The following is a 24,605-nucleotide window of genomic DNA, read 5'->3' as shown; positions in this document are numbered from 1 at the left end:
AACCACTTCTTATATTTAATAAATATAGTTGTTTAGGAGATCAGACTTTCAGATTAACATACATTCTGAGGATTCAGAAGCTTCTAAGTCAGTGGGGAGCTGAATTAATCCACAGGCAGAAGCCGCACGAGGATGTTACCGGGCAATCTCCATCTAGCCGGAAGGAACTGAGCGGTCCTGGTCCTCCCCAACTTCCGCGACTCTTCACTGCATCCCTACTCCCCCAGGCCTTCCACTCGCCATGATTTCATGCACATCCCACGTGAAAAGCAGGTCACTGTTCCCCTGCACGATCGTTACGTAGATAAGGAAAGCGAGGCCCCCCGAGATGTGTAACGACCCACCCAAGATCACATGGAGGCCGGAGAGAGGTCAAGGGATCTCAGAGCCCTGGCCCCCTGACTGGCATCCCTGGGTTCCCAGGCGCCCCCCGATGCAGGCCTGTCTGTCCAGGTTTTCATTCCGGTCATGTCTCCTTTGGAGCCGGCCCTGCAAGTGGCTAAGCCTCCTGGCCTCCTGGGCCGGGAAGAAGGAGGCGGCGATGGCGTGCCGCAGGCGCCAGGCGTAGGCCTGGAGCACCAAGGCGGCGCCCGCTAACAGCTGCAGGGCGCCCGCGCCCAGCGCTTCCCTGACTCTGGGCGGCTGAGCCTTCGGCAGGCGACAATCCTGGGACGTGAAGCGCAGCTCCCACTGGAAGGAGCGCTGTGCCGAGGCAAACGTGGTCTCCACCGGAGGCTGGTTGAGGACGAAGAGGATGAAGTCCAGAACCTTATACGATACCTTCAAAAACGAGAAAAGGGTTGAGCCAGAGGAGCCATCAGGCCCTTCCCTAACTCTGCCGCCTACAAAATGGATTGAGGGAGGAGGAACTGTGACTCAGTAGCCATTAAAGCTGCACCACACAAGTCTGACCTGTTATTCTTATTACCTTTAAATAAAGTGTGTTTAGAGAAAGCTAGTAAAAGTTGAGGATGGATCTATGGCTCCGAGGGTAAAGTGACTCTCCTTGGAGAGCCAAGGGCAGAATGCCGGAAGCCTTCGGTTCCACCCAATCGCTGTGTATACCAGGAGTGCTGGCTCGCTCAGGAGGCAGAGGCAGGTGGATCTCTGTGATCGAGGCCAGCCTGTTCTGCATTCTTGAATTCCAGGTCACTCAAAACTACATAGTAAAAACCTGCTGTCAAAAAACAAAACAAAACAAACAAAAAAGCAAACAAAAGCCCCACCAATCAATGCTTATAGTCTTGCCAACTTGATGGGATCGAGAAATGCCCAGGACAGTGTTTTCATGGAGAATTAGGTCACTGGGGCCTGTAATAACCAATGATTCAATTCATTGATGGGTCTACAACACAAAGGCATTGTTGGAAGGAGGTGAAAAGGCAGGAGATGGGGCCCAGCAGGAGGAAGCAGCCACTGGGGGTGACTGGGGGCTGTACCTAGCCCTGGCCTCTTCCTGTATTCCATTTCTCTGTCTCTTGTCCCCCTAGGCCTCCATGCCATCTGTCTGTCAGACTCCTAGGTGCAGCCAAAGCTGATGACTCAGAGGCCAGCCAGTCCAGACCCCTCTCATCTGAATGTTCCAAGAGCACTCCCCTCCGGGCACTTACATCATACTTGACCGTGAGTGTGACGGGGACAGTGGGCAACTTCTGAGCCCAGGCCACAGCTGCCTGTGCCAGGAGGAAGGCTCCGTAGTCTGTGGCCACTGCCACAGCTGTGGCCACCAGGAACAGTGCCAGCAGCCCCAGCCTTAGGAGGCAGCTCAGCAACTCCTCCTGCGACAGCTTCGGCTGGGCTGTTTGGAGCAGCCAGGGAGGTGGGGAGGCCAGCAGATGTGTGGCACCAGCCTGGGCCAGCTGCTGAACCAGCTGCCGGGTGGCATAGATATTGTCGAAGCGCAGGTCAGTGAGGTAGCAGTGAAGGTACCAGGCCGCCTCGCCCAGGAGGCCCAGCATAAATAGGCCGGTGATCACCCGCTGAGTCCCCATTGCCACCTGAGCCAGGACCTCCAGGCCAGAGAAGTCCTCCAGGATCCGCTGAGTGACCCTGTGTGTGTGAAGGCGGAAGGCTGAGCCATTGCCCTCTGCCTCGAATGCCAGGCTCCGGCTGGCTGCTTGGCTGGCTGGGCCCAGTTCCCTGGCTGCCTGGTGCAGCTGGTGAGTAGTGTTCAGCAGACTCTCCAAAGAGCCCTGGGTGACGCAGCTCAGCACTCGCCCAGCTGCCTGCACGTTGGCTAACACGTTTGGCACCACAGCAATGGCCAGGTTGGCTACGCTGTAGGACAGGAGCAGCCGGCGGCCCTGCTGGGAGCCCAGGGTAGGCACACTGAGTGCAAATAGGCAGCGGATGGGGGGCACCAGGCCTAGACTCAGGAAGACCAGGACACCACAGACAGCTGTCACCGAGGCAGGGGGTCCCAGAGGATAGAGCTGCAAAGAGAGCAGCCAGTGATGAACCAGGCCTGAGACCACAATGGCCAGGGAGGCGCATAACAGAAGCTGGATCAGCAGTTCCTTACAGCTGGCTGGGACAGGCTGAGAGAAGGCAGTCCAGGCAGCCTGCAGCGGGACCACTGCGTTGCAGATCGACAGACGCCAGAACTTCCACCTGCACACAGGAAATAGGGGGCGGGGCCCTGTGTCAGGAGGGAGTGGTTATCCTCTGTCCCACCAGCCAGGATGCCAGCAGACCCCTCCCTCTCTCAGCCACAGGAACAGGCACACTTCCCAGAGAGACCCATCAGAGGGAACTCCATCCATCTGGGGCAACACAAGCGGAAACAGTCCCCAGGAAGGCTTGACAGAGTTGTCAGTCAGGAGCCCGGTGTCTGTGTCATACTTGGCTATGTGGGGCTAGGTATCTGGACTGAGGCCATGTTACATGCTCTGGGGAGTAGCAGCTGAGCTGTGGAGGGAGAACGAGCATGGCTGACATAGAGGATGTAGGAAGAGGAAAGAGTGAGGAGGCACAATTTGACCCGTGTGTGTGTGTGTGTGTGTGTGTGTACCTCACTGTTGGTCCCATTCATATTCTTCTTTACAGATCTCAGTGTCCCCTCCATCCCTTACAGGCAAGGAGATGGCCTAGGTGGCTATCTCTTGGGGACCTTTTCTCTTCAACCAGCCTTAGTCATTAAACAAACACCTATCTATCTATCTGTTTGTCTGTCTGTCTATCCATCTATTTATTATATATTACACATTTCTGCCTGCATGTCAGCATCATTCATTCTCCACCTTAATTTTTTTATTTCGTGGGTGGGTGCTTGCATGCCAGTGTGTGTGTGTAGAAGTCAGATCTGTGTCTCTCCTTCCATCATGTGGGTCTTAAGGACTGACTCAGGTTGCCGGGCTTGGTGTCAGGCACTTTTATCCTGACTGGGATGTCTCGCAGATCCTCCACCACCCTGTTCTGAGACAGGGTCTCTCACTGGTCTGGTGCTCACCTCTTCGGCTGGGCTGGCTGGCCAGTGAGCCCCAGGGAGCTGCCTCCACCTCCCCAGTTCTGGGATTGCAGGTGCATTCTCTCATGCCTGGCTACTTTCACGTGAATTCTGGGGATCCGAATCAGGTCCTCGAGCAGGTACAGTAGGCACTCTCCTCACAGAGCCATCTCCCCAGCCCCAACTAATATTTATTCGGCTATCCCTGTGAGCTCAGCATTGGAGGCCCAGCGGTGAGGGGAGCAGATAAGCTCTGATTTCCTAGGTGCTCATGCTCGTTACAGCAGACGGGAGACGACAAAATGGCTGGATTCAGAGGTCAGCTATGAAGTCTGGACATCGGCTTATCGCTGCCATCTGTGCTGCAGATGGCTGGGTGGAGCTGAACATGCGCTGCCTTCGGGTGTCTGCATGCCCGAGTGCGTCCCCTACAGGTGCACACACAGGAGTCTTCGACACCTGTGCCCCCTTCCTGGCCTCCGAGGACCCTTAGGGGTGAGGGTACACAGTACTCTACACACAGCATGATTATTTTTGGAACAGGGAACTGCTGCGGTAGTATCAGCTAGCCCAAATGGTTTTAAGAACTGGAAGCCGTGTCCGGCATTCAGCCAGCGGCAGCAGGGGGTGGCCTGGCTCTCCCTCTGAACCTCACCCTCTGCACGGGCCTCTCTTTCAGTTCCCACACAGCCTTAGTGCTGCTGCTATTATCCCCACCCCACAAGAAGACAGCCAGGGCCTAGGAAGGTGAGGGTTCACAGGTGGTTACAGCTAGTGAGGAGAAGGCTTGAGCTCACGCCCATTTCAATGGGCTTCTCCTGCGTGCGGTCCTTGCCTCCCAATCCCCAGACCTACCCCAGCCTGATGAGCTGTTCCGTGGCTCTCCTGATGGTCCTCATGGTCTTTGAGAGCGGTGTTCAGACAGCTGCTGTGGCAGCCGCGGCAGGTGGAGAGGAAGTGTGAGGATGGGAGAGTCCTGTCACTTCTGCTTCCCTCCCTCCCGTCTTTAATCAAACCCTCCTGGGGCCTGGGCCTGCTGCCTCATCCTCTCCTGAAAGGCAGTCAGGAGTAGCCAGGCGTGGGAGGAGGGAGACACATTTTCCAAGCAATGCCTGTGATCCTGAGGGCAGGAAGGTAGAATTAGCCTATTTCACAGGGTTTGGAGAAACCATGCTCTTCTCCCCCTGTCCCTCCTCCCAATCCCTGACTCTGGGAATGGGAACCCACAGGAGTCCCCCTAAGGGACACGCTGTGCTGTTCTTAGCCATGGTGTAAAGCCATAGAAAGGGAATAATAAATGCAGCCTGCATTGGAACCAGTAGGTGCTCAATAACTGTGCATGTCCTTGTGGTGATTGCCCTCCAGGACTTGGTCCTTAAGAGGCCTCCTCAGCCTTGGGGCGCAGCTGATGGGATTCAACTTGCCAGCCACTTTCCCTTATAAGGACATTCTGCTGGCTATGGGGAAGTGACTTCACATAGTACATAATTGAGTGAGACACCTTCAGCAGACCCTCAGAGGGCTGTGAGCCCCTCCAGGAAGCCAGGAACCTTCATAGGGACAGCTCTGCCATTCAGCTGGCCTCTGTAGGGGCCCTGGGCTAGAGGCAACAGAGCTAAATGCAAATGAAGACTTTCGCTCTACTGTGCTGTGTGATCTTGGGTAAGGCACTGTTCCTCTCTGAGGTCTCTAAGTCCTTCCAATATAAGAGAGCAAAGCACCTACCTGATGGGCTTAGAAATGCACACAAAGCTTTCAGCAGGCAGTACATAAAGGAGCTCATGCCGTGAGCTCCTCCAACCTGAGTTCTAGCCTTGCCTGAGTGGGCTCTAGGATGCTCAGACCTGGCTGCTCAGGCCTGATGTCCTCCCTGCCACTCCCTAATCCACTTCCTCCCCTCCCCCCTGGCTTGGGTCTCATCAGGACTTAGAACTACATCCCATAAAACATGACCAGCCTTTGCCCAGCTCTGTAGCTAGTTGGGCGGCAGAGGCCATTTGGGGAGGCCTCAGGTGGCTGAAGGAGAGTTGGAACACAGGGCTTGGGGAGGAAAAGGGCAGGAGATATTTTTGGGTTCTCTTGGCACAAGAGGGCAGTCACCTCTGCTCAGACAAAGGCTGACCTGGTCTCAAGGCCCACAGCATCCTGAAGGGCTCCTGAGTCATTGGAAATCAACAGGGCTGGGCTGGGGGTGGGGGTGGGACTTTAATCTAGAAGTAATCAGAGCCACGAGACAGAGAGGAAGTGGGAGTCTTCAGCTGTTCCCAGGGCCACAGGGTGTTAGTGTTCTTGTGGTTTTCAGCATAGGGGTGAGAAGGTGGCTGAGAGCGCAGAGATGGCTAAAACCTCATCTGTTTAGGCTGTGGGGATGGCTCAAGCGGTAAGGTATTTGCTGTGCAGGTATGAGGACCTGAGCCCTAGCCCAAGAACCCATGGGAATAAAAAAAATGGCATGTACTCCTAGTCCCAAATCTGGGGAGGTGGAAACTGGGTTCCTGGAGCTTGCTGGCCTGCTAGCCTGGCTGAAGGGCATCTCAAGGTTCCTTGAGGTTAGCTGGGCAGGTGCTGAGGGTCGTTGCTGGCCTCTACAGACACTCGCATTAGTGCACTCAAAAACACATGAACGTGGGTAGACCTTTTTTTTTTTTTTATGCAGGGTTTCTCTGTGTAGCCTTGGCTGTCCTGGACAACCTTTGTAGACCAGGCTGGCCTTGGTCTGCTTCCCCTAGTGCTGGGATTACAGGTATGTGCCACCGAACCTGGCAAAAGATTTACTTATTTTTATTTTTTATGTGCATTGAGTGTTTTGCCTGCATGTATGGTGAGGGTATCAGATGCCCTGGAACTGGAGTTACAGACGGCCATGTGGGCACTGGGATTTGAACCCAAGTCCTCTAGGAAGAACAGCCAGTGCTCTTAGCCACTGAGCCATCTCTCCAGCCCCCTGCACACACATCTTAGCACAGATAACCTAACAGAAACAGAATGGGAGCGGCCAGCAGGAGTCATAGAAGTTTCTAGTAATGACATTAAAACTGAAAACCATTTTAACATTTATTTGTGTGTGTGTGTGTGTAAGTGTGAGTCAGAGGACAATCTAAAGAGTTAGTTTTTTCCCTCTACCATGTGTGTCCTAGGGACTGATCTTAGGGCCAGCAAACTTGGCAGCAAGCACCTTTACAAACTAAGCCACCTTGCCCACTCTGAAATCCATTTTAACAAAATATTTGTTTTATTGACTATATCCCAGATACAACCTGCTTAATGTATAAGAAATGCACAATTAGCACGACAGGATAATTTATATTGATTTTTGAGTCACTGCAAGTGCCTGAGGAGAGTCATTCATGCCATGGCCCAAATGTTAGGTGGGCAAATGGTCACCACCTCTAGCACTTCAGGAGGTGCTGTGGGCAGCCAGAGCCTGTGACCACTGGGGCTGGGACAGACCTCCAAGCTCTGACTGTGGGGCTACGAGGTCATAATTCTTCAAAGGCCGGGAAAGTGGCTGAGTGGAAATCAGAGAGCCAGGGTGGGATATTTGGGCTAGGTGGGGCTGGGGGGTGAGTGGGAGTGTGTTCATAGTACGGCTCCCGCAAGAGCCACCCAACTCCTAATTGTCTCTGCTAGTTCATTTGTTTTTATCTGGAGTCAGGATCTCACTGTGTAGCCCAGGCTACCCCGTCATGCGTAACTCCTGATTGTCCTGCTTCAGTCTACCAAGCCCTGGGATGCCAAGCAGGTACCGCCACACCCAGCTGGCCGTTTTGTTTCCCAAGAGAAACAGGGCCCCAGATTCCTGACACTGAAGTCTGGTGACAAGTGTCTAGCTGGAAACAAAGGGAGGGAGAGAGAAGAAAGCCTTGGCAGGCACTGCTGTGGGGCTGGGGGACAGCTTTGCCAGGGAGAACCATGCAGCCTGACTGTGGGCTTTGTTCCTTCCAGACCCCGCTTCCCCTCCTTATCCTGTGCCCCAGAGTGACCCAGCAAGGCCACATGGAAGCACTCTTGTGTTTCTATTGGTGGGACGTGTGAGATTGAACGTTGCCAACTTGGCCAAGCCATGATGCCAGTGGCGGGTCGGTTTATTCTGGATGTTTCTGCGAGGGTGTTTTTGGTTGATTAGCATGTAGGTCAGGGACTTGGAGTAAAAAAGGCGGCCCTCGGAATAAAGGTGGGCCTGCTTTAATCAGCGACGGGAAGGCCTGAACAGAACGGGATGGAGTGGTTTGCAGCGGGGTGGGGGTCTTTTGAGCCCAGCTGCCGTTCTTTCTGCACTCCCAGCTTGCCACTCCCGCAGCCCCCAGCCCCCCCCAAAGTGTGGGATCACCAAGTCTCCACAGCTGTGAGTCCACCCCCAAAACATGTCTTCTTTCTGTTTTCCCTTCAGTGAGAGGCCGCATTTGCTGAGGTAGGTTAATGGGCATCTTCGGATGACAAACAGGGCTGGGATTGGCTTGTTTCTCCTTTCTGACCTTTGGCACTCCTGTTAGGCTCCAGAGGAGCCCCAGTGTATTTCCTGTGACTCAGTCTCCCCAGTCCCCACACCACCATGGTGAGTGCCTAGTCAGGGCCCTGTCCTCTTCCCTCAGGTCTCTTTTGCTGAGAATGCACAGGCAATCAGAAAAGGGGACCAGTGACAGTCCCCGGAGAGGTGAGGATAGCTGCCACCAGCTAGAAGGGACAGAAGCTGGACGTCCAAGACCCAGTTGATAGCCCAGAACCTGATATCATTGTTCCACGCTCTTCACCCCCTCCAAACTCCCCACCACACCCATACTCTCCTTTCCACAGGGCTCTGAGGGTCCAGCCATTGTGTTTGGCTTCAGCCTAATGCCACCTCCTCAGAGGAGCCCACCCAAAACCCACGGCCTGAGTCAGTTCATCATGTGGCCAATTAAATGGTGGTTGACATTGTACCCATTTACTATCCCACTGCCTGGTCCTTCTACTGCATTTGAAGCAGCACACCGCAGGCTAGGCGCCTGCTGAATGGACCACGAGGAAGAATAAAGAAAAAAGGGCATGTTCAAGCCTGCAGTCTGTCTGTTCATGGATCAAGAATCTACTGAGCACTAACTATGGAAACCTGGTCCAGACCTCTGAGTTCAATCAGGGAGCCTGAGAATGGCTTTTGTTGTTTATACTGTACAGGGTGAGGAGCGGAATAGACAGGAAAACGAGCACCACTACATCCAGAGAGCTAAGGAAGTGTGAGTGTGCTCAGGGTCAGTTTTGCAGAAGTCCCGACCAGGAATCTGGGGTTTCATTCTGAAAGGCTGAGAGTCATCATGTCCAGTATTGACCAACATTCTTTATTTGAGAGCATTTTTGATCAGCAGTATCAGAAATCACGAGAGCTGTGGTCGCGAGGCGGTGGGCGTCTCTGCGTGCGGCCTGTCCCTGCCCCCTGAGGGACACCGCCATCCAGCCCCAGGAGGGTTCTGAAGCTGATTCAGTCTTCCAGTGCCACCTCCTGCTCAGGCCCCCTCCACCCCAGCTCTGGGAAAACACTCTGAGTCACTTCTGCTGTGTCGGAGAGCGTCCGTCCGTGGGCTGTCCGTCCTCGGGAGGAAGTGAAGGCTCCACGCCCGGTGTCAGCAGAGTTCCAAGATGCCGCTGTCCCACACTGTGCCACTCACAGGGTGCCAGAGGCTTGTTCTGGGAAGAAGGACAGCAACTGTCCACTTCCCGGCTCCAGCCTCTGTTGGAAGGCTGTCCCGGGGTCTCCGTCTGCACAATGCATCACAGCATACTTCCCGCCTGAGACACTTTGCCCTGGTTTTCTCCGAGGTCTCCACCGACCTTCAGATTTTTCTCTCACCCCCAGAGACTGCAAATATTGACCACGTGGGTTGGGAGTAGGGAGGCCAAACCCAGCTGTGGGGGTAAGAAACAGCTAAGGGGCTGCAGCCATGGAGCCTCCGCCAAGGGCTAGAAGGATGATGGGGGCCCATCAGGACTAGCCTAGAGTTAGGGCCCAAGAGAATCCGGTGAGAAAAAGAGAAGCCCAAGCATCTTGGGTAGATGAGTGAGCAGGGGTTTCTCAGACCCCTGTGGTGTGCTCTGTGGGAAGCTTTGGAAGAAGCAGAGACTCCTGGAGTACCCATGTTCTCCACCTGCCTCAGGGAATGGAAGCCAGCCTCTGGCTGCTGGGTGGCTACAAGGGAGATGGCTAAGCAGAAAGGGCAGAACCCAGAAAGGCCCTTCCCAGCAGAGTGGCGATATTTACAGAGACTTAAAGTGGCAGCCATAGCATGGATAGCCCCCTCCCCTAGGTGTGCAAAACAAATGCCATTTCAGCTTTGTTTCTTGTGGCTGAAATGGACTTTCCTGCACCCTGACCACAGACCAGCTCAGTGAAGAAGAAGAAAAAAAAAAAAAAAGCCTGTTCCACAGGCAGTAGATGCAGGAGATAGCTGGCTTTGAAATGCATGAGAAAGAAAGAGAAGGTACCACAGACAGTGAGCCTGTGGCCCACGTGGACCACTGGAGGCCATCCTTGCTTGCTGCCTGCTATCAGATTACAGAAAAGAAAATGCTTGATCAGCTTGCAGGGTCCTAGCAGCAAGTGACAGCAACAGCCCTCGGGGAAGGAAGGCCCAGCCCAAATGGAAGTCCCCCAGCGGGGCTCAGAGGGTTTGAACTGTGCTGTTGGTCAAGGTGGGTGGCAGTGCGGTGGTGTTGGCAGAGTGGGAGTTGGCCCAGTCTGGGAAGGTGCCCAGCTGGAAGATGGTCTGTGCCCAGGTGTTCATGGCCAGGCTGAGCAGCAGGACGCCCATCAGGTTCATCAGGAGGCCAGTCCGCACCTGCAGTGGAGACCAAGCGAGCTGAGCAACACAGGCCCTCAAAGCAGATGAAAAATGGTGGCTCGCCCCACAGCTGGCAGTACTACAGTCAGCCATAAAGATAGACTACAGATGCTTCCAAGACCCAGCTGGCCCCCAGGCTGGGTGACCTCCCCACTGCATGGAGGGTCTCTAGGTGCCAGGCCCCTGGCTACGGAGTGGTCATGGGTTATGCCCATTAAGCACAAAGACCATGTCAAAAAGGTTACCAACTCCTCTTTGGGACAGAGAAAGGCAAGCCTTGTCCAATAGCCTTATTTGATCATTATGCCTCTCCCCACACTCAGCACACATGTGTAGACATAGGTACACACACGTTCATATGCACACACAGGCACACGTGCACACACGTACCTACACATGTGCAAGTACACACACGTTGGAGATTCGGTTAAGGAAATTCTCCTTTTGAGACAGGGTCTCAGGTAACCTAGGCTGGCCTCAAATTCACCATGTCCCCGAGGTAGGCCTTGAACTCCTGATCCTCTTGCCTCTGCCTTCCAAGAAGCTGGGCTTACAGCTATTTTTTTTAATAACCTGTCTATCTGATGTTTCTACCAACATATTTTCAAAGCACCTTGATTTGTGACTTTGTGTTACTATGAAGCTTGATGAAACATGCTGTCTCTGGGCCATGCTCACTCACATTTGGCTCCAGAATAAACCATCTCTTCCCCTCGTTGAGGTGAGGGCTGTTTTTGCTTTGACAGCTGCAAGTTGAAGGCCAGCAAGGGTCACAAAGTGAGACGTCTCAATTGCTCTGGGCCTGCTTCCTGGGACCCAGACCCTACATCTAAGAACCTGATTCTCTTGGAACCCACCCAGCCCCAGCAGTCCCTGGCCCTGTGTATCTGGTGACATGGAATGAGCCCATTTCCCCACTTCAGGCCTTTGCATGGGCTGGGCTCTCTGCCTGGACAGTCCCACCCCAACCCCCACCCCCACACCATGGAGGAGGCACCTTGCAAGGCTGGCGAATCACCTTCACAGAGGAGTCATCTTGCCCACACCATCATTCTCTTTCGAGCATCTTGTATCATTTTTTTTTTCACTTAGCAATTCTGAGATTCACATTATTTTTAACGCATAAGGCATAGTCTTCCCTCTGGTCTCCGGCCTCAGAAAGTATTCTCCCAGGAGGCAGGCGAGGCCTCTCCTGCACTGCTGCCCCCCAGTGGCTGGACCACAGATTACACTGAGCAAACCCAACCAGGGAAAGAGTCCTGGAGAACTTCTTTCCCTTGCCTCTTCCTTACTCTCGATCTGCCCCCATTTATCCTGTTGGGCTCTTATGTCTGCTTCGGTAGATTGTCCTTAGCTGTGTGAGCTGAGGATGCATGGTGGTGGTGGCTATGGATAGAGGAAGAGGAAGAAGAGAAAAAGAAGGAGGAAGATCATGAAGAGGCAGAATAGGAGCAAGAGGAGAAAGAAGAAGAGGAGGAAGAAAAGGCAGAGAAGAAAGTGGAGCATAAAGCAGTGGTTCTCAACCTGTGGGTGGTGACCCCTTTAGGAAAGGAGAAGGAGGGAGGGGAGGAGAGGAAGAGAGAAAAAGGAGGAGAAGGAGGACTGTCTCAGTGGGAGGATACAGTTGGGGCATGGAACAGCCTGGCGATGTTGGCTGTGTCTGGCCATCACCCACCCCTCCTCTTGCCAAGCCACAGCTGAGAAGGCCCATACTTACCATGTCTTTGACCAGCAAGTGTCCAGTGGAGAAGGCAATAGAGTTGGGGGGTGTCGAGACTGGCAGCATGAAGGCATAGGAGCAGCCGACCGTGCCTGGAATCATCAGGTATAGGGGGTGCACGTGCAGTCTGATGGCCTGGCCAGAAGAAGTCTCAGTAAGAAACTGAGGCCATTGGAAAGAGAGACTTAACAATACAGAGACTGTCAGAGTGACAGAGAACAGTAGAGACACGTGAGAGGAGCGACAGGGTCAGAAATGGAGACAGACACATAAACACATGACATGCAGCTTTAGAGGAACGGAAGAACCTTCTAAAGGTCAATGCCAACAGGGCCATACTTCATTTTACCAGGGAGTAGACAAGGAAACTTACTGAGAACCCTCCCCCCCCACAGGAGGGAGCCTGTGGTCCCAGCTCCTCCAGAGTAAGATCCAGAGGTCTGAGGGGGACTGTACCTCTCATACATTCCCAGGAGCCCTGGGTACACCTGGCCCAGGGCCATAGGCTGAGAACCAAGGCTCACATAACCAGGCTTGGCCCTGCCCTCAGCTATGCCATCCTGGTCGCTTTGAGGCACTTTTGGTCAGGGTCTGGCTGGAGTTGAAAGAGCAAGTGGGGATCTCCTTGGCAAGCGCTGCCATGTTCCTCTAACGGAGTCCAGTGTGACTTGCTCCCAGGTCTATCTACCCTCCAAGCCGACTGTATCTCTGGAATCCCCTAGAGGGAATTTCTGCAACCCAAAGTATAGGCACTTTCTAGGAAGGATCAAGCATCGTCCCCAGTCTATAAGTATTTTTATTTTGAGGGGAAGCCATATTTAAATATCCTTCATTGGTATTTTTTCCAGAACAGCCAGTTACAGGCTCCCTCTCCTCCTTTATACTGCCTCACAGTATCCCCATCTGCACCTGTTACCAGGTACCCCAGCCTCCAGGACAGGATCTGATTCATCTAGCCCCACTCGGCAGGGACCTGAGGACTCCTGGCTGCCCCTGCGGAGGGCAGTTTGCTTGCATTCAGCACTTTCCAATGTTCATGCTCTTTCACCTAGGAACTCTGGAATGAACCTTGTCTTGATGTTAGCGGCCTGTTTACATAAGGCAAGGACTACTGGGGATAGCTTTCTGGAAATCTCTGCCTGTCCACTAAGATGGAGCTGAAACACTGTAATAACCACCTGCAGCTTTCTGGAAATGTCTGCCTGTCCACTAAGACAGAGCTGAAACACTGTAATAACCATCTGCAGCTTTCTGGAAATGTCTGCCTGTCTGTTAGCACAGTGCTTAAACACTCTGACCATTTACAGCTTTCTGGAAATGTCTGCCTGTTCATTAGGACAGAGCTTAAACACTAGCCATTTACAGCTTCCATTTACAATGGAATCTGTTTCAGGGGTTAAAAAAGAAAGGACACATGTACGTCTGAGGCTGATACAGTGTCAACTCCATTAAAAACAGAAACAAAATAAACAAAGAGATAAGGAGATAAAGCACTCCCTCTCCAAATGTGGGTACTTCACTGCTAACACTGTTTCATTTTATCAGCTTTGGACTCTATGAATGGTGTGCTATGCCTCGCTTTTCTTCAATCTGCTTAAACATAAAACTAAATCGATAGTTTCCTAACATCCACCCTGGCCCCCCTTTATATTTCTGAGACAGGGTTTCCCTATGTAGCCTCCATCCTGGCACTCAGTTTGTAGACCAGGCTAGCCTTGAGCTCATAGAGATCTGCCTGCCTCTGCCTCCCAAGTGCTGGGATTAAAGGCATTCACCATCAGATCTGGCTACCTTTTAAATCCTAACATGCTGTTGGCAGCTTGTGCCCTTAGCTAGTCCTGGCTGGATCTTAGCCAAGCATTGCCCCCCTACCCCTGCATACCGGCTAACTTTCCCCTGTTTTGTTTTGTTTTGTTTTGTTTTGTTTCCTTCTTCTTCCTGGTTTCCTCAGGACTTTTGCTGAATCCATCATAGACTGCAGGACTTTCTATATCTTTCTATGCCCTGGGAATAGTTGGGGTGAGGTGGAAACTGACAGGAAGGTTTGCTGGATCTTGCCTAGCAAAGGAGGGTTCTGGATAAAGCATCCTGACCTCTCCCAGCCCAGCCCAGCCCATCTGAAATTGGTGCCTCTTAGAGCAGAGGATCTCAACAGGATGGGGCCTGTCCTCCCCTGGAGAACTCTTGGCAGTGTCTGGTGACGTCTTGGATTGGCACTGTTACAGGGTGCTTCTGGCCTCTGGTGGGTGGAAGATGGGGAGTGCTCTGAGACCCCACAATGTGCAGGGCAACCCTCCTTGCAGAACATTCTTGGACTGACACAGGAGGCAACCGTGCTGTGGCTGGACTTTCCCCTGTGCTGGTCTGGAGACTCAAGAGTTTCCGTGTAACACAAATCGTTTCTCTCCCTAAGCAACACAGCGTGTCCCCATGGGTTAATTCTCCCACAAAGGGACCCACTGCTCTTTGAGAATTACCCCACTTAGGTGTTCCTTTACGAAAGAAGCCCCTGCCATTTGTGAATGGGCTCCGTGGTTCAAGTTCCCCTCTGCATTCTGGAAGCAAGCAGGGCAGCTGGAGCCCCAGGGAAGCTCTGTACTGGTGTCCCTGAGTTGGGAGCTGGGCCAGAGGTGTCCCTTCACTTTGTCCCATGGGGATCCTCACCAGCTCTGCCAGGACGGGCAGGAAGATGATGATGGTGGCTGTGTTGCTGGCGAACTCTGTGAAGAAGGCGATGACCACGGTGATGAGGAGCACGGCCAGCACTGGGGGCACGTGCTCCAGGGGGTGCAGCTGCCCACCGATCCACGCTGACAGCCCTGACTCCTGTGGGCAGAGAAGCCCTCAGTGCCATTCCCCAGTCCCACCCTTTACAGGCAGCAACCAGTGCAGTTCCTCTGCCTCTACAGGGTCCCCTACAGACCGCTGGGACCCCCAAGATCTATTTGATTAGAAAGCAGAGTCTCTGTTTCCATTTGGGCCCAGTGCCCAAAGTTCCAGCTTGAGTGGGAGAGGGAACCAAACAGACTCATATGGCTAGGGTCTTATTTCTCCAGTAATGGTTACCACTTAAAATTCCTGCTCTTTCTTCCATAAAAGATTACGTATTATTACCACATGGCTACATGAGGACACATTAACATGTATAAAATCTATATCTCATCTACTATTGGTAATATAAAACATAGGTAATGGTTAGTTTAAATTGCCCACTTGACCCATTTTAGAACCACCTGGGAAGGGAGTTCAACCAGGGACTCTCTCCATCAAGCTGGCCTGTGGGCAAGTATGTAAGGGATTGTCTTAATTATGTCCCTCCAGGTGGGAAGGCTCAGCTCACTAGGGGCAGGGCCATTCCTCGGGCTTGGGTCATAGATTATGTAAGAGTGGGGAGAGCAAGCTGAGCACAAGCATGCATTCATTCCTTATTCCCTTCTTCCGGTTATGGGTGGAATCTGACCTCCTCCCTTATGCTCCTGCCTTGACTTCCCTGCTATGACGGACTATAACCCGGAATCGTGAATAGAGATAAACCTATTGTCACTTAAGTTGCTGTTGTTGGGGGTATTTTGATCACACCAACAGGAAAGGAAACAGGGACAGGGTGTGTCTGATATATCAAATGTGACACAATGTGAGTAATGACAGATTTATGAGCCGCCCTCGGGGATTTTTACCACAATGACAGTTAACCAAGAAACCAATATTAACATGGTATCATTAGTCACCGTCATAAGAGTCACCATTATCAAGGCTGGGCACCTGCTGCCATCTTCAGGCTCCTCCCTACCATCCCGTCCCTGTTTCACTGAAGAGAAAAAAATATTTGTGACCTTGCCCATGGCCTCATAGCAGTGACAGAGATACCTACCTAAATTCATACGAACTTCTAGAAAGTTGCCTACAGTTTCCACCTTCCTCTGGAGCAGCTGATCTGCCACTTGACTCTTTTTTTTTTTTTAAATGATTTACTTATTTTATGTCCATTGGTGTTTTGCCCATATGTATGTCGGGGTAAGGATGTCGGATCCCCTGAAACTAGAGTTACAGACAACTGTGAGCTCCCATGTAGGTGCTGGGAATTGAACCCGGGTGCTCTGGAAGAGCAGCCGGTGCCCTTAACTACTGCGTCATCTTTCCAGCCCCTGTCACTTGACTCTTAATTAAGAGCAATGCCCACCTGGTGTGGTGGTTCACACCTGTAATGCCAATACACGGGAGTCGGAGGAAAGAGGATCCCCTGCCAACACATCGATACCAGGCCAGCTTGATACTGTCCCAAGCAAACAAGCAAAACAAAGGAAGATCAATGTTCGGGGCTGGAGAGATGGCTCAGTGTTTAGGAACACTGCCTGCTCTTCCAAAGGACCCCGGTTCAATTCCCAGCACGTGCATGGCAACTCACAACTGTCTATAATTCCAAGGGATCTGACACCTTCACACTAATGCACATAAAATAAAAAAAGTTAAATAAATTAAAAATATTTAAAAAATAAACAAATAAAAAGAAAATCAATGTTCAAAGTGGGCCATAGTTTCCAGGGCTTGGAAGGACAGGAAGGCTCCCTAGACTTCTCTGACCAATGCTACACAGTTACCCACAGTTACCGGGGTACCCTCTTCGGGAGACCACCTTGTTTAACAGAGCATTACGCATACACCACCTCCCACCACCGGATAGATCTTCCAACACTGGTCCAGGCCAGCCTTCCTAAGACCTCCAAGCTGGCGGCCGCTCAGGCAGGCCTAAATAACAGTGCAGCCAGCCTAGGGCTCTTCCTGAGAAAGGTAAGAGAGTTGTAGCAGCTTTGGGGGCTGGTCCAAGGCAGAGCTGAATGAGCCTCAAGCCCTGCAAAGTAAATGCCTGCCTGCCGCCGCCCAGTAACGACCCCACACCCTCAGGTCGCGAGCACATCATCTGTCAGAGGTGCTTGACATCTTCTCCTCATGTTGAGTGAAACACTCGCTGCTCATTCTAAAGTTATATTTCTTACTAATCAATCTATTTGCCTTTGTGGTATTGGCTACTGAACCCAGGACTTCTCACATGTAAGGAAAGCGCTCCACCACTGAGCTCTACCCCCAGGCCACCCTTTGCTCTTCACTCTGGGACTGAATTGTCCAGGCTAGCCCTGAACTCACTCATTAGCCCAGGCTACCCTGTAACTTTTCCTCTCCCTACCTCGGTCTCCTGAGTAGCCGGGGTTGCATGCGTGTGTCACCATATCTGGCTTTAGAAGATTTCTTGATAGATTTTGGGGCACAGCGGCTGTTGTCCAGAGAGAACAGCACATTCAGTTCTCTGGTTTACCTTAGCAGTTACTTTGAGGGCCTGAGTAATAAGAGCTTAAGAAGCTGGTAGGGTGAGGTGGTTTATACCTTTAATCCCAGAACTTGGGGAAGTAGAAAACAGGATGATCAGGAGTTCGGGGGCAGCCGTGGCTACAGAACAAGTTTCAAGCCAGCCAGGGCTGCAAGGGTCTCTATGCTAATAAACCAAAACCAAAGAATGAAAATCAAAACAAAAACAAACGACAGCTTAGACATAGTTCACCCGGGAAAGTCCTCATAGCGTTAAGGCGTTTTCTGCGATCTGCAGAGCTCTGTGAGAGGCTGAGCCAGACCTTCGCTGCTACTGAGTAGCTGGGGCTCCCTCAAGCCATGGTCTGGCACGATGTACTGCTGAGAGAGACTGTTAATGACCAGGCAACTGGCCAATCAAGAGCTTCCTGTGGCCTGGCCTCTGGGGGGAGGGGCCTCTAGCCAGCCTCCCAGTGCCTTGACTTGGGGTCCTCAATGAAGGGAGTCTTCGTCCTCTCAGCTCGCTGAGTTTCTTCTGGGGACACTAAAGGGATTTCCCCCAGTCCTTTTCAGGTCCCTGAGGAATCATGGGCTTGGTTGCCTTAGAAACACAGCCCCCAAAATCCCCCAGGGAGGCCAGAGACCAGCAGCACCAGAGGCAGCCTGGGCAGAGCTAAGGGAGTGAGAGTAACTGGGCTAAGTGTGCTTCCCAGCTAACCCTTCACTTTCCCTATGCCTCAGTTTCCTTTTCTGTCAAGCAGATGTCATGAGGAGAAAAGCAGCTGACCTAAAATGTCTGGGCACCGTGAGTGCTATGTGGCTGGCTGTCACTAGCCAGATGCCTATGGGGGAACTCAGCTGACTGACACAGTGGCTGTCTGACTGTTCCCTAGAGACCCCCAAAGGCAACCAGCAGACCCAAGGCTGGCATTTCTCTTAACGATGTTTTGCAAAAGAAGATGGAGGAAGACTGAGCATCCAGGTGGTGTCTCTCTTTCCCCTCTTTTCTTCAGCTAGATCCTCTCTCCTTGCTCTCCTCACTCCATAGTGGAGCCATGTTTCTTAAGGACGGTTCAAGTCAATGTTCAAAATCCAAAACCTAGTCCCGGTGAGGGACTAGGAGCAGAACAGACAGGCAGACAGACAGGCAGAAGGGCCACAGAGGCAAGCTTCCCACTTCTTCCTCACCCTTCTGACCTGAGACAAAAAGGTCCCACAGCTTGAAGCAAAAAGTCTTGGAGACTTTATCTCTTGATAGTAGCCCCCTCTTGAGAATGGACCAGTCTGACAAGTTCAAAGCCGGACTAGGATGTGCTTACCTCAAAGGGGTGGGGTTGTTGGCCTCCCTGTTTTGTTTTTTTTTTTCCCAAACTGATCAACCCTCAATTGGGGAGGGGTTTGATCCTCACAGACCCTTAAAACCCTAACCTTCATGGAGAGGCTGGCTTTTAGCCCCTCAAGCTATGTTCTTGATCTGCAGCGTTCTTCTCTCTGTGTATCTGTCTCCCTCTGTCTCTGTCTGTTTGTCTGGCTTTCTCACTCTCTCCCTTTCTCTCTCTCTCTCTCTCTCTCTCTCTCTCTCTCTCTCTCTCTGTGTGTGTGTGTGTGCACGCACAGGAGTGTTTCCTCACCCCTAAAAACAAACCAAAACAAAAATCTTCTTTTAACCGCTAATTCCATCTGCTACTGTCAGCTGTGTTTGAGATTTTCCCGGCTTCTACTTGTGGCTCTAGATCATCACCCCCACGCTCCCCCTTCCCCTCCCCCCCCACCTTTTAATTCTTTAAGTGGCAGAGAAAACAAACCTAATCAAGGCCCCAAGAATGTAACACTGGGGCCCTGGGAAATCTCTCTAAAGGCCTCATAAAACACAGTAGACTCAGCTCAGTGAACTAATTCTTAGGAGAGACAAAGCAAGTTTGAGGAAAGGGAAGGCTGTAGTGTGAGCATTTAACCATTGCCGCACTTTAGAGCTCTGTGACCTCAGAGAAGCCACCAACGGTTCTGTTCCTCTGTTTCTTTAAGCGACTGTGAAGCTTAAATGGGGCCATGTAAAAATGGCGATCCCTATCTATAAGCACAGAAAAGAATTTGTTATTTTTGAGGGTTTTTTTTAGATTATTTTTTAGTGTTTCCCTCCATGTTAGATATTCCCTTTGCTAATATCAATATAATTTCCATGACCATGCATAAAGTGGATGGTGCATTGTTTCCCATTTTATGGTTGGAGAAACTGAGGCACAATGAGCTTCTGCTAGCTAGTTTCATGTCAACGGACACAAGTTGCCTCCATGCTGTAGGGCATTTTCCTAATTAGTGATGGATGGGGAGGACTTAGCCCATTGTAGGTGATGTCATCCCTGGGCTGGTGCTCCTGGGTTCTATAAGAAAGCAGGCTGAGCAAGCCATGGGGAGCAAGTCAGTAAGCAGCATCCCTCCGTGGTCTCTGCATCAGCTCCTGCCTGCAGGTTCCTGCCCTGTTTGAGTTCCTGTCCTGACTTCCCTCAGGGATGGACTGTTTCCTGGAAGAATGAGCTGAAATAAACCCTTTCCTCCTCAAGTTGCTTTGGCCATGGTGTTTCAGCAGCAATAGCAAGCCTGACTAGAATAGAGCTGAAAGACAGGTTCTGAGCTTAGACTCTGGGTCTTGGCCATTAGCAGGTCATATATAAAAAACGGTTGCAATTTCCAGTGGAAAGCAGCTGACGACGGCAGCAGCACACACCCCTGCCTGCCTCTGGGACTCATAGCCTCTGACTTAACCTCAAGCTCCTGGAGCTTGGTGGTTTTGTACTTAAGATGTGATTTACACGCAAGAAGGCACCAGCACACAACCAGACACAAGACAGCCGCCTGCCAGCAGCCGTGGCCGCTGTGAGGTTCTGTGTGCTCATGGCAATGGCCAGCACTGAGGTATATGGGGTTTCTAATGTGTGCTCTGCAGCAGGCAGTCTGAGGCAGCCCTGTTATGGCTTCTAGGGAAGCCACATGCCCAGGCCCCACCTATGTTCCAGCCAGAGATCCCCAAGCCTTGGGTGGCCTGTGAAGGCCCTGGACAGGATCCAGAAGCAAAGAGGTGTCACAAGCTTCCTGGTGGCTACTGGGCCAGATTATGCCGCCTGGGGACAGAGGCTGGGGTGAGGGGCAGCTAGTAGACAAAGGCCTCACTGAATGGAAACCCTGGCCGACTGCCCAGCGCTGGCCTCCCATCATTGCACTACGGCCCTGCATCCCAGCCCCAAGCCAGTGCCCCTCCACCAATCCCCCAGCCTGAGGAATGCTTTGGGGTACAGGGTCTCCAGCAGCCCCTGCCCCAGGGCCAGGCTGCGCCAGTCACTGTAGCAAAAGGCACCTAGGCCACTGAACTGTGCAGGCCCAAGACTCCCCATTATCTTCCCCTGGACCTTTAATGTCCAAATAGCCAGCCACACTGGGGGCTGTGTCCTAAGTACTGTCTCATTTTATAACACTATTGTGACAACTCCAGAAGGTGGCTGCCCTGTCATTCCCGTTCTACAGATGGGAAAATTGAGACCCAGAAGATTTAGTAACTTGACTAAGGTCACACACAAGAAGAATCTGTGGTTCTAGTAGAGACAGTCTAGTCCCTCTGCATGGCCTGACCCTCTAAAGTGGACAACATGCTACTTCCTCCGGCAAGCCTTCCCAGATACACCATGTAAGAAGGCACAGCCTTCCTTCTTTCAGAGACATCCTTAGCTGACTATGGCTTTGATTGCCTAAGATGGAGTTGATTCTCAAGTGCCTGGCCCCGGGATCTCTTGGTGCTGCCTTCCCCTAGCTGAGCAAGCAGGATTTGCATCTTTAAAATGGGGACAGCAGTTAAGCATATACCTCAGTTGCTTGATGCCCTGGTTTGATCCCCATTACTGCTTAAGACAGCCACGGTGGCACGTGCCTGTAATCCCAGATTTTGGGAGGCAGAGGCAGGAGGTGCGAGGATTAGGAGTTCAAGGTCATCGTTGGCTAGGTAGCAAGTCTGATGCCAGACTTGGCCGTGTGAGATCCTGCCTCAACAGCGTGGGTTGGAATGGAGTGGGCGGGGCTAGGACAGCAGCATTGAGTCAGGGGTTTGTAGTGAAGAGGATGAGGCACTGCTTGGAATGCACCTCAGCCCTGCATCCAAGTTCTCTAGCGGGTGCCGTATGGCTTCTCGACTTCAGAACCAAGTTCAGTTTGGGTCCCTGCTCTTATGCGGAGCTCCTGGAGATTTAATTATCCACTGCCACACTTTCCCGACCCGTAAAATACTACTTCCATCTTAGGGCCGGGAGTCACGATTACATGAGACAGTGCCTCAGCTGCACTGCGGGTGTCAGGGCTGGCTCACCCTGACCTCACAGGTGAACAGGCAGCTGGAGCGTCCCTGCCTGGTTGGTACCTAGCCAGGTGCCAGCCAGCCTCTGAACTCAGGGTGGTAGGAACTGTGAAACCAGACCAGGAGCTACATGGTCATTAAAGGGCCACATTGTTATACATTGTTATTAAGTGTCCAAGCCTTACAAGAATGAGTTTCTATTTCTAAACCTAGTAACCGGCAAAACATGTTTTTCTACCTGCACTGAACTTGTGACCCCGTGATGGATGACCACCCTTTGCCTTGCTGAACTCAGGGACCCATGGTCACCCTTTGCCTTTCAAAAGCTTGTTTTCAAGCTACCTTGATCAATACCCTTGGCCACCTACGCCTTGATGTGTGACTCCCCTTTCCCATAAAAGGGACCTCAAAAAGCTAGTAAGGGGCTGCTCTCTGAAATCTTGACCCATGGTGAGACAGCTGGGGTAGAGGGACAGTCCCAGGTACCCCTCGAAAATAAAGTTTGCTTCAATCAGACCGTCATGGAATTGACGGTCTTTTTCCTCGCACATTTGGGTTTCACATAATGGCATTTATAGAATGGCCATCAAAATCTAGCACTCCTGTCCCTGGGGTCAGGGCCACAGGCTTTGGAGTCAGACTGCCTGGATTTGAATCCCAGCGTCACAGCTGTGTGACCTTGGGCAGTTCTCTCTACTCTCTGTAGTTCTGGCTTTGTTGCACTGAATGGGGTAACAGCAGCATCTGCCTCAGAGGTTTGTGGGGAGGTCTCCCTAGGGTCATACGTCAGAAGCAGAGTGACGCATGCACTCTGTGTCACCCCAATGCTAGGGCTAGCCTTGGCACACACCCGTTGTGGGACCCCTGGGGCTGCACCAGAACTCATGCCTCTCTTTCTACACTGCCAGGCACTGCACGCAGATTAACAGGCTACAATCAAGACTTGTCCTAACCTGGGTAACAGGGCCTGGCTGTCCTCCTCACTTGCTCCCAGGCTAGGAGACTGGTCACACTTTCCAGGCCCATGTATAACTCCAGGTCTACTCAACAGCAGGCCCAAAACACCACTTTTCCTGGGTCTTCACAGATCCTGGGCCTGCAGCATCCCTGCCTCCAGTGCTAGTCCTCGCCCTTCCCTTTACAGTCCTCAGTCTTCCCAAGCCTACGGCCTCCATTTTTCTCTGGTTCCTCCCTTGCCGCAGTGGCCCCACCCACGATTCTTCCCTGACTCCTCCCTTGCCACAGGGGCCCCTCCTTCCAGGCGAAGTCTGTGTTCTTTCTGTGCCCACAGCAGCTGCTCCTCCCTGGCCAGAGCCTCTGCTCCGAATGCCCAACAGCCTTCCCCTCCCTCCCTGCAGCCCCCTGCCCCTCCCAGGCCACAGTCCTCCTTCCTCTGGTCCACTGCCCCCAAGTCACCCCAGCTCTCACCTCGCAGCCTTTGGCCATGGCGAAGCCGCCTCCCAGGAGAAGGATGATATTCCAGGGCACAGTCTCCTGGGCTTTCTTCCAGCTCAGCAGGGGCTCAGTCTCCGAGTTGGGAGCTAGGTAGAGAAAGGGACCCAGTCTAGCTCAGGGCTGCTTAGCTGGAGGGAGGATAGCAACCCTCATTTTTGTGGGAATTTTCAGGGACCCCAGGAAGCCAAGTCTACTTCTAAGATCTGTGCTGTGGCTTTAGGGAGAAGCCCCCTTCACCCCCATCAGAATGAAAATCAATTTCAAGGCTCTTATAGTTAAGAATATTCTGGACCCAGGCTCTCCGAAAGCCAGGACACTGTTCAAATGTCTCACCAGCCTTTCTGGCTAAGGGCTATTTTTATCCTCATTTACAAGAGAAAAGCCTTTTCTCTGAGTTTGAATGTGGGGACTGTGGACCCAGGAGAAGGGGTTTTGGCATTTTGGTTTTGAATGCCCATTCTCCAGTGACAGAGTAGGTCTCTCTGTGCAGCTTTCTGTGTCCCGGACTGTAGCCCAGGAGGCATGGGTGCTGCGGGGCCCAGAGTCTATGGAGACTGTGGACCCGGAAGTGGTGGATTTGACCTTTTGGTTTAGAAAGCTCATTCTCAAAAACAAAGAGCAAAAAGAGGAAGGAAACTGGGAAAAATAGACTCCAGGGTTCTTGAGCCCCTGGCATTGTGGGGTGACTACCGTTTCCTGGAAAGTGGCACCGGACAGCAGCGGTTTCGCTGGGGGTAGGTGGGCAGCAAACAGTGCCCCTGGAGTTGGAGGGAGATGGGCTGGGCTCTTCAGGCTGGAACTGTGCTTGGGAACAAACTGCAGTGCAAAAACAAAGGCAGGGGACAGCCAGACTTGAGGCACCAAGTTAATATGTTCTTTTTAAGGTGGGTGCCGTGGGCCAGTGAGTCCACCTCTGTGAGTCTTGGTTTCCTCATCTGCGAGAGGGGGCTCAGGAGTGAGAGGAGCTCAGCCCACAGCGAGCCCTGGTTCTTCGTCTGACCCCTGTATTCTACATGTCCACCTTGTGGTTAATGCTCTTCTCAACAGCACAGACACAGAAAGTCTATGGAGATCAACTCTTTCTTCGGAGAGTGAACGAACATCCCCCAGGGGAGACAGGTAATAAATAAATACATCTCAGTGTTGGGAAACACCATGTTTTATAAGGAAGAATCAAATACGTGATAGAACACGATTGATTAAATAAAACGAAATGAGCTCATGGTGAGAAGCTATACTGTATAAATGCAGGCTTAATAGGAGCAGTGCAGGAGAAGGAGTGTATCCCCGGGGTGGGGGGAAGGGATAGGGAGAGCAGGAAGGGGAGAAAGTGGGAAAAGAGAAAGGGGGGGAGAGGACCTGGATTGTATAGTGAGGGGCTTCTGGGAAAGGAAAAGCCCTGCCCTTAGCCACACCCTACAGCAGGTAGGGATTTCAACAGAACACGGAGAGGGGGAGGGCTTCTCCCAGGAGGTGGCATTTGGGCAGAGCTCTGAATGATGCAGCTGAGTAAGCCAGGCAAACATCTGAAGG

At 52.2% G+C, this 24,605-nt stretch overlaps 2 protein-coding genes and 1 long non-coding RNA gene across 4 annotated transcripts in view; 1 reads left to right on the top strand and 2 right to left on the bottom strand.

Annotated features, from left to right (window-relative positions):
- Ocstamp (osteoclast stimulatory transmembrane protein) lies at positions 1-4,803 on the bottom strand. 2 transcript variants are annotated; one of them, XM_021638675.2, is made up of 3 exons: positions 4,301-4,802; positions 1,611-2,610; positions 1-780 (listed from the first exon to the last, which is right to left on the bottom strand). In XM_021638675.2, exons 1-3 carry the CDS (start codon positions 4,342-4,344, stop codon positions 373-375), a joined length of 1,452 nt encoding a protein of 483 aa, XP_021494350.1. In that variant the 5' UTR covers positions 4,345-4,802; the 3' UTR covers positions 1-372. The 2 variants fall into 2 exon arrangements, 1 of the variants encoding a protein (XP_021494350.1); XR_009591583.1 differs by having other exon boundaries at positions 671-780; positions 929-2,610; positions 4,301-4,803.
- Positions 4,804-5,751: 948 nt separating this feature from the next.
- Positions 5,752-8,325, top strand: LOC132653740 (uncharacterized). The gene is made up of 4 exons (XR_009591582.1): positions 5,752-5,825; positions 6,102-6,188; positions 7,836-7,856; positions 8,240-8,325. It is a non-coding gene; the product is annotated as an uncharacterized LOC132653740 (long non-coding RNA).
- A 414-nt stretch (positions 8,326-8,739) lies between these two features.
- The window catches only part of Slc13a3 (solute carrier family 13 member 3), a 65,271-nt gene continuing 49,405 nt past the window's right edge, over positions 8,740-24,605 (bottom strand). The window contains exons 10-13 of the mRNA XM_021638162.2: positions 23,046-23,158; positions 14,642-14,803; positions 11,975-12,112; positions 8,740-10,254 (exon numbers count right to left, since the gene is read on the bottom strand). Of these exons, the coding sequence (XP_021493837.1) occupies positions 10,078-10,254; positions 11,975-12,112; positions 14,642-14,803; positions 23,046-23,158 (590 nt within the window). The 3' untranslated portion in view covers positions 8,740-10,077. The remainder of the gene's footprint in view (positions 10,255-11,974; positions 12,113-14,641; positions 14,804-23,045; positions 23,159-24,605) is intronic.

This window comes from Meriones unguiculatus, chromosome 4 (assembly GCF_030254825.1).
Source record: "Meriones unguiculatus strain TT.TT164.6M chromosome 4, Bangor_MerUng_6.1, whole genome shotgun sequence".
NCBI lineage: Eukaryota > Metazoa > Chordata > Mammalia > Rodentia > Muridae > Meriones > Meriones unguiculatus.
The sequence above is the reverse complement of the archived record's forward strand: the minus strand, read 5'-3'. Positions and strand labels throughout refer to the sequence as shown.

What these genes read in the sequence shown, in the direction of transcription:
- Ocstamp (XM_021638675.2), bottom strand. Translation starts at nt 4,344, where the DNA reads ATGAGGACCATCAGGAGAGCCACGGAACAGCTCATCAGGCTGGG. An exon ending in GAACAGCTCATCAGGCTGGG is followed by an intron (nt 2,611 to 4,300) that starts GTAGGTCTGGGG and finishes TCCTGTGTGCAG; the next exon opens with GTGGAAGTTCTGGCGTCTGT. An exon ending in CACTCACGGTCAAGTATGAT is followed by an intron (nt 781 to 1,610) that starts GTAAGTGCCCGG and finishes TCGTTTTTGAAG; the next exon opens with GTATCGTATAAGGTTCTGGA.